Here is a 14,799-nt window from a genome sequence, read left to right as displayed (position 1 = left end):
GCAGCATTTACACTAAATTCTAGTCTTAAACTGGCCATACCACATGTTCCTATTTAGATGTGAACCTTCTTTATTCAGGCCAAACAGGAAAGGTGAGGTAGCTGAGTCTGAAACTCCAAGATTAAATGGAATAGCATTTGGGCATTTGGGATAGGATCATTACAAACAGAAAGTTTGTCCAAGTTTACCGTTAAGACACCTGGAATAACTATTCCCAAATGTCTTGAATACCACCCTCCCTCCCCCCCCCCCCCCAATAATACCTCTAAGTATCACATACACATATAATTATACTTCTATGATCCTAAGGTACATTTTACATCTCTGAATTTAAGCTGTGCCTTATAATTGACAATACCTTACAATTAGAAGTGCCTAAAACAACGGCACAATTTACAAATGGCTGCATCTTGTATTCAATAAATCCAATATACCAGATTGGAGAAAATAAGAGAATTTGGGAAATTCTAATGAGAAACTTTCTCCCCAAGTAAAGAATTGTTTCCAAAGGCAAATAAAATAGAAGATTTTATCCTGCAATTTTGTCATCACCTGATTGATAACGTCTAAGACTTTATTTCCCTTAATTCTCAGCAGAGAAGATGCCTGAATTTTTATAGAGATTATAGTCGTAACAAAAAAATTCATACTTTGAAGCCTTTCAAATTGGGTGAATAAATTCTCACTGTTAGAATATTTAGGCAGGGAATACCAAAATAATATACCAGCCCACACAAAGTTAAAATGGTTCTGAGCATTTAAAGAGATATTTAAATAATTACATCTTTAAATATTGGAAGAAAAAGAAGGAATGAACTGCGAACTATGTATGGCCAACCTTGGGAGCCCTCTTAAAAGCACTCCAGCTGCTCCTCCCTGCAGCTCCAGAGCCTTACTGTGCGGCGCCACCTGCTGGCCACGTCCCCTTCAGGCCATCGCACACCATCCCAGGGCTCCCCTCCCTGCCAGGCTCAGCCCCTGCCCCAGGACTGCAGCTTGGGCTGGAGGGGCTGAGAGGGGCTGGAGGGGCTGGAGGGGCTGGAGGGACCTGGAGGGACCTGGAGGGACCTGGAGGGACCTGGAGGGACCTGGAGGGACCGGGGAGCCTGCTCAGACTCAGCACTTTTTACCCATTCCTCCCTTCCATTAATGGAAAGGGAGAGATAATCTCCTAATTTTAGTACCCAACAAGTCAACTGCTTAATTGTTTGTGTCTATAAACTGAGTTTTTTTCACTGCTATATAACCATAATACAAACTTTTATATCCTGCTTTTTGAAATACCTGCTGCTATGAGATCTGCTTCTTTCTGCTGCTATGATGTTCATGATAATTTTTAAGGCAACTAAGACATTTTATCAAGTGGCTATACCTTTATTTTATCTAACCATACTACAATTATTAGACAATTAGATTTGGTAATTTTGTTATTAAAAACAATGCTGCATGAAAATTTCATACCGTTTTTCACTTCCCAAAAACCTTTCCTACAATGTAAAAGAATAAAAATGCAATGCCTCAATTGACTGTAGAGCAAAATCAACATGGACTCTATTTTGGGCATGTGTGATTAAGTAAGAATTCAAGTTCTATGTATGTTTAAACAGTTTACAATGACAATCAGGTTTATATGAAATGTTCTTCCAGAACTTTCAGATTTCAAATATCTCCGTGTTGATTTGACAGCTCCAAATGCCTGTGTATGCTCCCTCCCCCACCCAAGGCAACACTGAGATTTCCCACCAAGCTTCCCATATACTGGGAAAGGACATGGCTCAAGCAACTGGGTTCCTGCCTACCACATAGAAGGTCCAGAATTTGATGCCCACGGCCTCCTGGTAAGGGTGAGCTGGCCCACACAGAATGCGGCCCACACGGGAATGCCATCTTGCACAGGCCGTGTGGGAATGCCACCCAGCGCAGGAAAGCCGCCCACACAGGAGTGCCAGCCAATGCAGAGAGCTGGTGCAGCAAGATGACATAACAAGAGACAGAGGAGAGAAAATAAAAGGATGTAGCAGATGGGAAGCGGACTTGGCCCAAAGTATAGGGCATCTACCTACCACATGGGAGGTCCGCGGTTCAAACCCCGGGCCTCCTTGACCCGTGTGGAGCTGGCCCATGCGCAGTGCTGATGCGTGCAAGGAGTGCCCTGCCATGCAGGGGTGTCCCCGTGTAGGGGAGCCCCATGCACAAGGAGTGCGCCCCGTAAGGAGAGCCGCCCAGCATGAAAAAAAGTGCAGTCTGCCCAGGAATGGCACCGCACACATGCAGACCTGACACAGCAAGATGACGCGCAACAAAAAGAAACACAGATTCCGAGTGCCGCTGATAAAGACAGAAGCGGTCACAGAAGAAAAGACAGCGAATGGACACAAAGAGCAGACAATTGGGGGGGGGGAAGGAGATAGAAATAAAAAATAAATCTTTTTAAAAAAGATGTAGCAGAACAGGGAGTTGAGGTGGCACAAAAGAGCAATCACCTCTCTCTCACTCTGTAAAGTCCCAAGATTGGTTCCTGGAGCTGCTTAATGAGAATACCAGCAGACACAGAAGAACACACAGCAAATAGACAGAGAGCAGACATTGGGGGGAATGGGGGCGCAGAAATAAATCTTTGGGGGAAAAAAGTACATATACAGGAAAGCGGATGTGGCTTAAGTAACTGAGCTCCCGCCTACTACATGGGAGGTCTGTGGTTTGGTTCCCAGTGCCTCCTAAAGAAGACAGTGAGCTGGCGCAATGGTCAGGTGTGGCAAGCTGATACAACAAGATGATGTAACAAGAGACACAAGAAGAAAAACATAATGAGACACACAACAAAGCAGGTAGCAGAGGTTCCTCGTGCCTCGTAAGAGGACAAACAGGACAGTGAGCTGACACAACAAGATGACACAATAGGGAAACGGACTTTGGCCCAGTGGTTAGGGCATCCGTCTACCATATGGGAGGTCCGCGGTTCAAACCCCGGGCCTCCTTGACCCGTGTGGAGCTGGCCATGCGCAGTGCTGATGTGCGCAAGGAGTGCTGTGCCACGCAAGGGTGTCCCCCACGTGGGGGAGCCCCACGCGCAAGGAGTGCGCCCGTGAGGAAAGCCACCCAGCGTGAAAAGAGAGAGCAGCCTGCCCAGGAATGGCGCCGCCCACACTTCCCGTGCCGCTGACGACAACAGAAGTGGACAAAGAATCAAGACGCAGCAAATAGACACCAAGAACAGACAACCAGGGGAGGGGGGAAATTAAATAAATAAATAAATCTTTAAAAAAAAAAAAGATGACACAGTAAGAGACACAAGAAGAGAAAACATAATGAGAGACATAACAAAGCAGGAATGAAAGTGGTTTAAGTGATTAGGTGCCTCCCTCTTACATCCCAGGTTCAGTTCCTGGTGCCTCCTAAAGGAACAAAGATGATGAACAGATACAGCAAGTGCAAACAACAAGGGGGTAGGGAGAGATAAATAAGCAAAATAAATCTTTTTAAAAATACATATACAGTTTTCTCCAAAGTTGCTCTGGGATGAAATAGAACCAGAAAGTTTTATGGGTCAGAGATCATTTCCAGCAGACCAGGACATTTTAAAAACCCTGTATTTCACTGATTTAAGAATATCACACAGCAGGAAAGAAAAACAAGGTTGCGTTAATGTCACACATTGTCAGCTTGAACCATGTAAACCCACAGTCAAGCTAAGATCTCAGGGGCACACAGTCCAATTTCATGCATGACACTCTCACATTAGTGCCAAGAACTAAGCAGAGAGGAAGCCACGTGCATGTATGAGGAAGGCGTCAGAAAAAGATATGGGCTGAACAGCATTGTTCTAAGAAGCAGGACTATTAGGCACAACTTTAAATAAAGCACCTACCTTGGTATTACAGTTTACTTTTCTTTTTCTTCTACCTCTTTCCTCTAAGGCACCCCTCCCTTCCCTTCTACCGGGCAAAAAAGCAAAAACAAGCAAAGTCCTACAGCTTTCTACTGGACAAGAATTTTTTGAAATTCTGCTTCATTCCTCATCCTGGTCAAATATGTGCCAGGCACTAGCAGTGAGAGCACATGGCCCCTGGCTATGGTTTAAGCAGAGGACAACCTGCGAGGAAGTTGCTGAGTAAGAACACAAAGTGGAGGCAGGCTGCTGAGGTTGAAATCCTGCTCCTGCCACCCACTAGCTGTGTGATCCTGGCAAGTTAACCTCTTGGAGCTTCATTTCTAACACAAGCGTCCACTTCAAGGACTCTTGTGAGATTAAATGAGTTCAATACATGGGAAGCACTCTGTGCAGAGCCTGGCAGATGGTGACCACTGCATGAGTGTTTGGGGAAAAGCCGGGAACACAAAAGTCACAGGGGAAGGAGATGCAGAGAAGACTGAGCATCACCGGAGCCATTCAGCCTTCAGCTGAAAGACGCCTGTGGGAGCACCATCCAGGAGAGGAGAGCATCAGAAGGTTTGGGGAACAGATGTGTCTCAAGCAACTGGGCACCCACCTCCCACGTGGGAGGTCCTGGGTTTGGTTCTCGGTGCCTCCTGAGGAAGACGAGCAGACATATGAGGGCCATCTTGGGGGAAGATTTTTTTTTAAAAAGTGGTTAATCCAGGTAAACTTTTTTTTTTAAGGACATACTGGTGACTGAACCTAGGACCTTGTACATGGAAAGAGGTGCTCAACCACTAAGCTATAGCCACTCCCTAATGAGAGCTGGTTTTTTCGTTTCTTTTTAGGAGGCACCAGGGATCGAACCCATGAACTCATACCTGGGAGGAAGACGTTCAACCACTTTAGCTACATCCACTCCCCAGTCAGGGTAACTTTCAAGGTCTAGTCCTACGCTGCCAGTAAGTGGTTTTGTGTTTTAATTTACAGTCATACAACAGAATGCCTGAGAATCCCTCGATTTTCACTACCACTTCTAACTCCCCCAGCCCTCTCACACCCTTCCCTTGCTCTTCTTCATTCCTTCTACTATTGCCCTGGATCAGATCCTCACCATCATCTCTAACCTTCACTACGGAAACTCTCTCCTAGCTGGTTTCAGCTTATTTGGGATTTGACCAGTCTACATCAACTGCTCATATTTGCCTTGGTCTTTTTAAATTAAAAGACACCTATATCTGTATCTATAGCTACAGATACACAAGCTCAGAGAAATCATATAAAACTATGAGATAAAACTGAGATATTACAAATAAGACACCGCTCCCCCTTTCATATTACTCAAGTCAGAAGCTTCAAGGCCAGTAAATCACAGGCTAGAATTTCCACATCGAGAGGTTAAACCCTTCTAGTCAGTCCTGTTCTCATAGAACTTTTGTTCTTCCCCTCATCTCTACTCACTGCCTCTGGTATATACAGAGCATTCTATTTACGTGGTATTCTTAAGTACAGGAATCTGAAATGTCCAAGACTGACAAGGTCTTAAGATAATAGCCAGACTAATATCGACCCAGCAGGCAAAGCCCTCCTCAAACCACTTCAGAAAGTTAGAACTTTTCTGAATAATCTTCAAACATGATGATTGCACATTCATCTTGTAATATTCTACTTTCTCAAGTAAGAAGGAACTTCCGGAGTCTAACTAAAAATCTATCCTGCTGTTGATCCGGCTCATTCCCTCCCCTTTCCTTGCCATACAGTAGGGGGAAAAAGCAAATATAACTCATGCTACCAGTCAAGAATTTGTTTCCACCCCATCCGATCCATACCTAGGAAGCAATAAACTCGCTAAAAGTTTTAAAAGTACCAGGAGGGGAAAAAACGAACAGGGGATTTAATGCATAGTTTTTGAAATCACCAAGGCTACTATTTATTCTCAACTCCTACCCCAGTCAAATGAAAACTTATTTTGTGGCTTTTGGGCAGCTCAAGGTCACCTTAATTAATCTCAAGCACCTCATAACAAACTCCTGGGAAATAGCTATTGGTAGATAATCTGGCCTTCACTAAGGCCACTGACTTTTTTCTCAACTGCACTTTTCAAGCAGTCACAGACTCAATAAGCTCCATAAAGCAAAATGCTTTTTGAAGTAAAAAAAACAATAAGCGTGCATATAATGGTAATATGGACATGGCATGACTTCATAAAATTTTAAATGTTTTAATTTATCCCTTAATAAAATTAGGAATTTTCCTATAATACCCAAGACTATGGTTTTTTCATCTGAAACCAGACTTTCAGATCTCATTTTGGCTAAATATTAATTTTATTTCACTTTATTTACCCCACCCTCCCTCGTTGTCTGTGCTTGCTCTCTGCTCTCCAAGTCCATTTGCTGTGTGCTCTCTGTGTCTGCTCGTCTTCTCTTTAGGAGACAATGGGAACCAAACCCAGGACCTCCCATGTGGCAGAGTGGCACTCAATCGCTTGAGCCACCTCTGCTCCCTGCTTTGTTTTCTCTCTCAGTGTTTCCTCTTTGTGTCTCCTTGTTGTGTCTTCTTGCACCAGCTCATGGTCTTGCTCGTGTTCTCCAGAGGGCACCAGAGACCAAACCCAGGACATCCCCATGTGGTATGCAGGAACTCAATCACTTGAGCCACATCCATTTTCCCTAAACATTAATTTGATTGCTTTTAAATCGCCCAAATTCCAAAGAAATTAGGTCCCCTACTTTCAGATTTAATAAAATTCTGCAAACTACCATGACCCAAGTCTTTATTACTATTAGCAAGACAAGTTTATAGATTAGAATATTCTTAAATGCTTCAATTTGTATAGTTCAGTGTGAAAGAAACCCATTTCTTTGATTTACATGTTTAGTATTTGATATTTTCCCCCTTAAGGTCACTTTTTGGAGGGGTAGGGAAGGTACTTTTATACTGGAGAAGTTGTAGGTTTACAGAAAAATCATGTAGAAAACACAGAGTTCCTATTCACCCATCCCCATTAACATTCTGTATAGTATGGTACCTTTGTTACAACTAATGAGAGATTACTATAATAATTGCATTATTAACTACAGTCCATGGCTTATATTAGGGTTCACTATGTTGTACAGTCCTATGGATTTTTAATTATTTTTATTTTTATTCTAGTAACATATAATACCATCTAAACATTCAGACATATAATTCAGGGATGATAATACATTCACAATGTTCTGCTACCATCATCACCATCCATTACCAAAACTTTTCCATCACTCCAAAGAGAAATTCTGGACTAATTGTTAATTCTCCATTTGCTACCTGCACCCTGGCCCCTACTAACCTGCGTTCTAGTTTCTGACTCTATGAATTTGCTTACTCTCATTATTTCATACCAGGGAGACCAGGCAATACTTGTCTTAAGGCCAAATTTTGATGAGGACAATGGAGGGCACGTGGTATGCCGTAAAGTATTAAGTAATCTACTCTCAATGTGATTCCTACAAAACTGTCTGTAGCAGTTTGATATGGTTATGAATTCCAAAAATATATTGGATTATGTTTGTAATGTGATCTGTACCTGGGCCTAATTAAGCTATGATTAGAGCTTTAATTGGGCCACGTCATTAGGGCAGTGAGCCCCCGTCCCTTGGTAGGTGGGGTATCACAGATAAAAGGCATGGCAAAGGACAGAGCTGAGGGTTCTTAATGTTGGATTTTTGATGTTGGAGTTTGATGCCGAAGTCTTAAGCTGGAGCCCCAGGAATTCAGCACGCAGAGGAAAGAGAAGCAAGTCCCAGGGAAGAGAGGACCTGAGCCCGGCGAAGAACACAGAGGAATAGAGACAGTTTCTTATACACAGCAGAAACCCCAGGGAAAGAGACAGAGCCATTCATCGATAGTCTACAGCTGACCTTGTGGAGAGAGGCAGAGCCTAGAGAGCCCCTTAGTCTACAGCTGACCTTGTGGAAAAAACAGAGGAGCTGAGCCCAGACGAACCCAGGAAGCCTGAACCGTCACAGACGTCAGCAGCCACCTTGCTCCAACACGTGGAAATAGACTTTGGTGAGGGAAGTAACTTATGCTTATGGCCTGGTATCTGTAAGTTCCTACCCCAAATAAATATCCTTTATGAAAACCAACCAATTTCTGGTATTTTGCACCAGCACCCCTTTCACTGACTAATACACTATCCTAAAACGGAATGGTACATCTCCCTAGGGCACCTGAACCGTGTGCTGAGGTTCGAAGGTGCGGAAAAAGCCAGGCACCTTGGCATAGTTTAAATTTTCAAGTATACCACTTGTTAGGTACGGCAATATCTACTACTCCTAAGTTGTTTGGACTTGATTATTTAACTAACAGTTAAGTATCTAATTTGGCCTGAGGGCACTTGAAAAAAACTCCTTAAGACTCGCAGACCCCAGAAACTGGCTCCTTAGCATCTGGTATGTTGGTCTTGCGCACCTGGTCATGGCAGAGTTCATTCTGGAAACGCTGCTTATGTATATCTGATTCAATTCAACAAACATTTGGTGAGCACTCAGGAAAATGATTCATGTTCAATATAACATGCTTCCTCTCAAAAATGCTACATGATGGTCAGTAATATCAGCTTGCATCCATAAATTTAAGAAAGTATGGCATTTTTTAAATTCCCATTTTAAATATAGGAAAGTCAAGCCAGGGGCAGGTTAAATTATTTTAGTAAGGTCCCAGTGTGAGCAAGTCAACACAGTTTTTAAAAAACTCTGTTCTGGTTGAGACTTAACATTGCCATTTAAGCTTTTATCCATCCTGTGCCTTCTATCATGTCCAATCCTATGCATTTTGACCCATCCCATCAGTTTGTGTCATCCATCTCTAGCCATTTCATTCATCATTCACTGAGTACTTGTACTGAATGCTACATCAGGCACTGTGCTGAAAACAAAGATGAGGGCGACAAATGGGGTTTACTATACCAAGGACCTATACTTTTATCTTTACCGATAGCCAGTTTCAAGATAATTTATATAAGACATATATGATTTCAAGGACTCGTCCAGTGAGGACACATTTTCTGAAATCATACTTTGTAGATTTAAAAGTCTTAAGTAGCAGAATAGAGATCACCTAAGTTCCTTTACTAAGGTTTTCATAAGCTGGGCAAGACTTAAAGACCTAGTAACCTCAGTCATTCTTATTTATCTAGTTACCTCCTTATCTACCTATCACATTTCTAGATTTAATTTCATAGGTAGAGGGCTACAGTATAGTCATAGTGCAGAAATGACATCTAGAATTATATACACTGGTTTAATAATTAAAGGTTAAAATACATAAACATGGGTAAGATAATATTATTGTCTACTTTCAATATTTAAAAATTGAAGTTAGGCTATCTAAATTTTAACATCCTGTAAGGAAAATACAACACATGGTTTCAACTATGAATTCTTGCCGGCTAAGCAGCTTATGAGTTCAGCAGCAATACAAATGCTCAGGGTCAATGTAGCAAACCCTAGAAACATTGAGAAGCCATCATACAGCAGAGGGGTGGGGGAGATCCCCATGTTAGGTGACATCTCACTTACCGTAGTGTCATTGCTGGTAACATAAACCAGGACATCAGAGGAGTTTCTGCCGTTGATGTATCGGTAGCAGTTCCAAACGCAGCTAATCAGGTAACCCTGAAAGCAAGCAGTGATTAGATTTCTAATCTGTAAACTTCAGGCAACTTAAAATACTACCATCGATAAAGCCATATTACCAAACTTTTATTCACCTAAATTAAAAATGTATTTATTAACTCTAGTAAACCGAAAACCTTTACAATGAAGAATATTAGGAAGCTTTATTCAATCACATATAAAATATTATACCCTTGCAGGTAGTGGGGTAGGAAGGGGAGGGACGGAGACTAGAGAAATTCCTTAAAAAAGGTAGTTGGAAGGAGCAATAGACGCAAACATTTATTGCCTCAAAATTCACAGATCAAATTAATTAACCCGTCTCACCATATTTGAATGCTGCTTCTCTGTGATTTTATCAGACAAGTCAATTAAAAAAAAAAAGCTTCACAGCATCTGTTTGTTTCACAATCAAGAAATTCAACAAAACATTTCCATGTTCATAATGAAATGACTCCAAAGAAGATATTTAAAATTAATGTCCAAAATAAAGACATGTGAGAAATAAAACAAGTTCAATGGAGATGTTTAAACTGTGAGCGTTTTACACTGTTTTTCTATTCAATTGTAATCATCTCGATTAGAACTGTTTTCAAAAATCTCTTCCTAGCTTTTAAATTCTTTGATTCAAAGAAATTTAAAGGGAATTCAATTCCTCTCTCCCTGTGGCGAATGGAATCTCCCCAATTCATGAATGGATTTAATAAAACTCTAAGTCAAAAAAAAAGCAAAATGGTACAAGCAGTGTGGCAACTCCTTAAAGATTAAACAGAGTTAAAATATGACCCAGCAATTTCACTCCTAGGGATATACCCAAGAGTAATGAAAACATATGTCCACATAACTCATAGCAGCATTATTCATAATAGCCCAAAACTGGAAGCAACTCAAATGCCCATCAACTGATGCATGGATAAACAAAAGATGGTATATCCAGACAAGAGGCTATTATTTAGCAATAAAAAGTCAGGAAAGAATGACACATGCTGTAACATGGATCAATCTTGAAAATATTATGCTAAGTGAAAGAAGCCAACGACAAATAACAACAAAGCATATGATTCTATTTCTAAGAAATGTCCAGAATAGGCAAATTTATAGACACAGAAGGATTAGTGGTCCCCTAGGGATGGGGGTGAGGCAAATGGGGAGTAAAGGCTAATGGGTTTCTTTTTGGAGTGATGGAAATATTTTTAAATTACATTATGCAACCAGAGATATGCACATTATAATTATACTAAAAACCACAGTATCTGAATTATATTTCAACAAAGCTGTTTTTAAAAAAGATGACATTTAATGACAAAAGGGCTGCATGTCAACATGGTAAAACATTCTTTCCTATACTCCGAATGCTAACTTAAGCTGCATTCATACTTTCCTGCATTTAAATTTTAATGTAATGATGTTAAGATGAAGATGCATGATGCTATTTTGTAAAATATTTCTTTGAATGGCAATAAAATGGAACCATGGATCAACAATGAGAAAGAAGTCACATTTCTTAAACGCATTCACTTTACTCAAACTTTTGGTTTCCTCAGGAATGCTAGCACTTCTTTATTTAAATTATTTTTTAAAAGCCTTAGAGTTAAGAATTTCAATACATATGGGTAAAGGGGAATGCCTGGGCATATTAGTGGTATGTTACGTAAGAAATTATTTATCCATTATTTTAGTATGAACACTGGATTCTTTAACCCAAGAGTTCTTTCTGATGTGAGGCCTCTAAAACAACAAATCTGTAATTGAAAGATTTAGGGCACGATCTGGTGCTGAGGTTTCACAGACCCACAGTCAGCATCGGCAGTCTCAAGGACACACCAGGTGCATTCGGTTACTAAGAGGGCCGAAAGGAGAAAAATGTCCATGTTCTCTCTAAAAAAACAATAATTTATTTCAGTGACCTTATTTTTTATTGGACTTTTCTGTGATCTTGGGAGAGATTTAGTATGTTTCCCCCAAATAAATCTGCACCGGTAGGTGGGCAAGCATGGTTCCCTTTACAGTCTTAGGACAGAGTAAAACTGACATTTCCCTTTTTTGGGCTCCCAGGGAATTAGTGTGATAACTAGCCTTATTAAAAATTAACAGTGAATTTAGGTAGTAAGAACCATTAATTGGATAAACTGGTATGTGAAACTACAAGAATCATGCCCAGACTTATTTAAACTAATAATTACTGAGTCTCTAGGTTCAAGGCATCAGCTAAGTACTAGCTGGATATAAAAATGAAGACACAGGGGAAGCAGATGTGGCTCAAGTGATTGAGCCCCTGCCTACCACATGGAAGATCTGTGGTTTGGTCCCTGGTGCCTACTAAAGAAGACAGTGAGCTGGCACAACAGGCAAGTGCAGCAAGCTGATGCAACAAGAGACACAAGAAGAAAAGTATAATGAGAAACACAACAAAGCAGGGAATGGAGGTGGCTCAAGCAAAATTAGGTGCTTCCCTCCCACATCAGAGGTCCTGGGTTTCCTAAAGAAACGAGGAAGACAGATACAGCAAGTGCAAAACAATATGGGGGGGGGGGGGGGGCGGAAGGGAGAGGAATGGGGAGAATAAATAAATTGACCTTAAAAAAAAAAAAAAAAAAAGGGCCAAAAAACAAAAAACCAAAGGCATAGTCTATATTCTCAAGGAAGAAGCAATCATCTAGTTCATGGGAGAGATAGAGATGTAAATAAATATGAAATGAGTACACATTTCTCGCAGGTTGAAGAAAGTGTTGTGAATCATTTGATTTCTTTTTTCAGATACTTTGATAATTAGTATTTGTTTTTTTTGCAAATTATAAAAGCACCATGAGTAGGAATTTTTCTTATTTACTACCAAATCCCCAGTGCCTAGAACAGGACCTGATACATAAGAGACCCATAATAAATATGTACTGAATAAATGAATGAATGATGTACCATCCCATACATTATCTCACATCTCATAGTCACCCTTTATGATTAATTATATTATTATTCAATAAATTAAGAAACTGAGGCTCTGAACACATAGTGAGATGCACTGGTGACAGAACATCAAAATTCTAAACAAGCATTTCTATTACAAATGAAAATGTTCACAAAATTTTAATACAATTTTTAAGAGGACTGAGAGGTTCCAGCTTCTCGCAATGTAAGAGTAGCTTGGTCAGCCTAACCTTCCTTCTGGTAAAAATTATAAATTCTCTCTCACACATACACACACACACACCCACACCCTGATGGCACGGGAGAGTGACCAAAAGCAGGCAGAAGCCGAAAGGGAGTTTATCCTTGAAAGACAATCCACAACGGGCGAGGTCGAGTTTGTGGTCTCTGGCTTGGAGCCCTGTCAGCTCTACATGCAGCCTGGGTGGCAGAAGGCCCAGCCTCGCAGGCTTGGGTGTCAGAGGACAGAGTGTAGGGCTGACTGAGAAGACAGAAAGTCGGGATGGGAGGAATGGGAGCTGCCAATGTGGTAAGCCCGAAAATCAGGCCCAAGTCCATGACCAATAAAGTATGCAAGTCATATAAAAAAATTCAGAATGGTGCTTTACAGAAAAAAAAACTCAGGTGATTCTCAATAAGTCATTCTCTTTATGTCATATTATCTATTTAAAAAATGGCTTTCCCCCCAGATACAGATCCCTCAAACCTTTTGAAGCTAGATTTTTATAAAAGAATTGGGTATTTTTATGCCAAAATGAAGATAACAAAAAATATTAAGAATTTAAAGTTTCATATCCTAATAACCATGAGAATGTTTTGCCTATTAGTGGCATATAATCACAAATTATGTTTTTGTAATCAAAGACAAAAAAGGATAGATAATACTGAATTGATGAGGATGAGGAAAAACAAGTGAGGAGAAAAATCGGTGTCAAGTTGTTCAACTTTTGAGAAGATCAATTTGACAGCCTATCAACCTATCACAGATATTAAGAAAAGTATCTTAAGAAAATAAATGCTTAAGTATAAAAGGATGCATTTAAATATATTAATTGCAGCATGATTAATACATAAAAGAGAAACTGTCTCAATGTCCTATTAATACATGAAAAAGTAGAAACTGCCTCAATGTCCAATAATAGGTAATTTAATAAGTAATGGTAAATCTATATAATGGATTGATGTAGGATGATCAGAATATATTAAGTTTTTAAAACAAATTACAAGAGAATTGTACAAAGACATCAAAATGGATATAGGAGTATATAACTATGTAATGTATAGGAGAAATTCTGGCAAGAATACAAGTGGACACAGAACACACAGCAAATGGACATTGAGAGCAGACAACTGGGGGGGGCGGCAGGGCAGGGAAGAGGAGAGAAATTTTAAAAAAAAAGAATAACTCATATTTTCCCATCCAAATAGATTTTGTATTTTGACGGTCCTGTGGAATTCTGGTTAGTGCACATCTCTATTGATAACAGAAGGATTGATAACAGAAGGAACTGTAATGTTAAGATATCAAAAGCAGTTCATGTTTCTAAAGCAAGACAATGAACTGACTTTATTTCTTTCGCATATAGGAATACACTTTAATAATTAGACCACATGTAAAATCTTCATGCTTACCTTAAAAGTCAAGATGATGCTGATAAACAGAAGTATAATCAGGACCAAACAGGTAGGATTCACTGACATGATATCATCTCTGTAGGGAAAATTAGGAGGCTGCAAAATAAAAGTACCTCATTAGCAAATCTCATTAATCATTCAAGAGTACATTCCTTAGCCAGTAATTCTGGTGTGCTCATCAAAAAGCAATTAGTTACAGCACACAGGTATTTAGGTCCAAAATCTCTAATTTATATTAGCAATGCAAGCAACTACAAATGGTAATGGGGAGAAGCTTGTCTGCTCATAATTCAGGAAATAACTCCTGGAATGAAAAATCAAAGGCAGATTCATAAGTGAGATCTGAAAACATAACTTTGCCCTTTGAAGATAAAAATTAAGACGGGAAACGGACTTTGGCCCAGTGGTTAGGGCATCCGTCTACCACATGGGAGGTCCGCGGTTCAAACCCCGGGCCTCCTTGACCGGTGTGGAGCTGGCCATGCGCAGCGCTGATGCGCGCAGGGAGTGCCGTGCCACGCAGGGGTGTCCCCCGCGTGGGGGAGCCCCACGCGCAAGGAGTGCGCCCGTGAGGAAAGCCGCCCAACGTGAAAAGAAAGAGCAGCCTGCCCAGGAATGGCGCCGCCCACACTTCCCGTGCCGCTGACGACAACAGAAGCGGACAAAGAAATAAGATGCAGCAAAAAGACACAGAAAACAGAC

At 40.6% G+C, this 14,799-nt stretch overlaps 1 protein-coding gene across 1 annotated transcript in view; it reads right to left on the bottom strand.

Annotated features, from left to right (window-relative positions):
- LAPTM4B (lysosomal protein transmembrane 4 beta) overlaps positions 1-14,799 on the bottom strand; it is a 72,942-nt gene that overhangs the window by 18,952 nt on the left and 39,191 nt on the right. Inside the window, exons 5-6 of the mRNA XM_004461282.5 lie at positions 14,095-14,193; positions 9,442-9,537 (exon numbers count right to left, since the gene is read on the bottom strand). Coding sequence (XP_004461339.1) covers positions 9,442-9,537; positions 14,095-14,193 — 195 coding nt within the window. The remainder of the gene's footprint in view (positions 1-9,441; positions 9,538-14,094; positions 14,194-14,799) is intronic.

This window comes from Dasypus novemcinctus, chromosome 14 (genome assembly GCF_030445035.2).
Source record: "Dasypus novemcinctus isolate mDasNov1 chromosome 14, mDasNov1.1.hap2, whole genome shotgun sequence".
NCBI classification, from domain to species: domain Eukaryota; kingdom Metazoa; phylum Chordata; class Mammalia; order Cingulata; family Dasypodidae; genus Dasypus; species Dasypus novemcinctus.
Note: the sequence above shows the minus strand (reverse complement) of the source record. Positions and strands in the feature narration are given on the sequence as shown.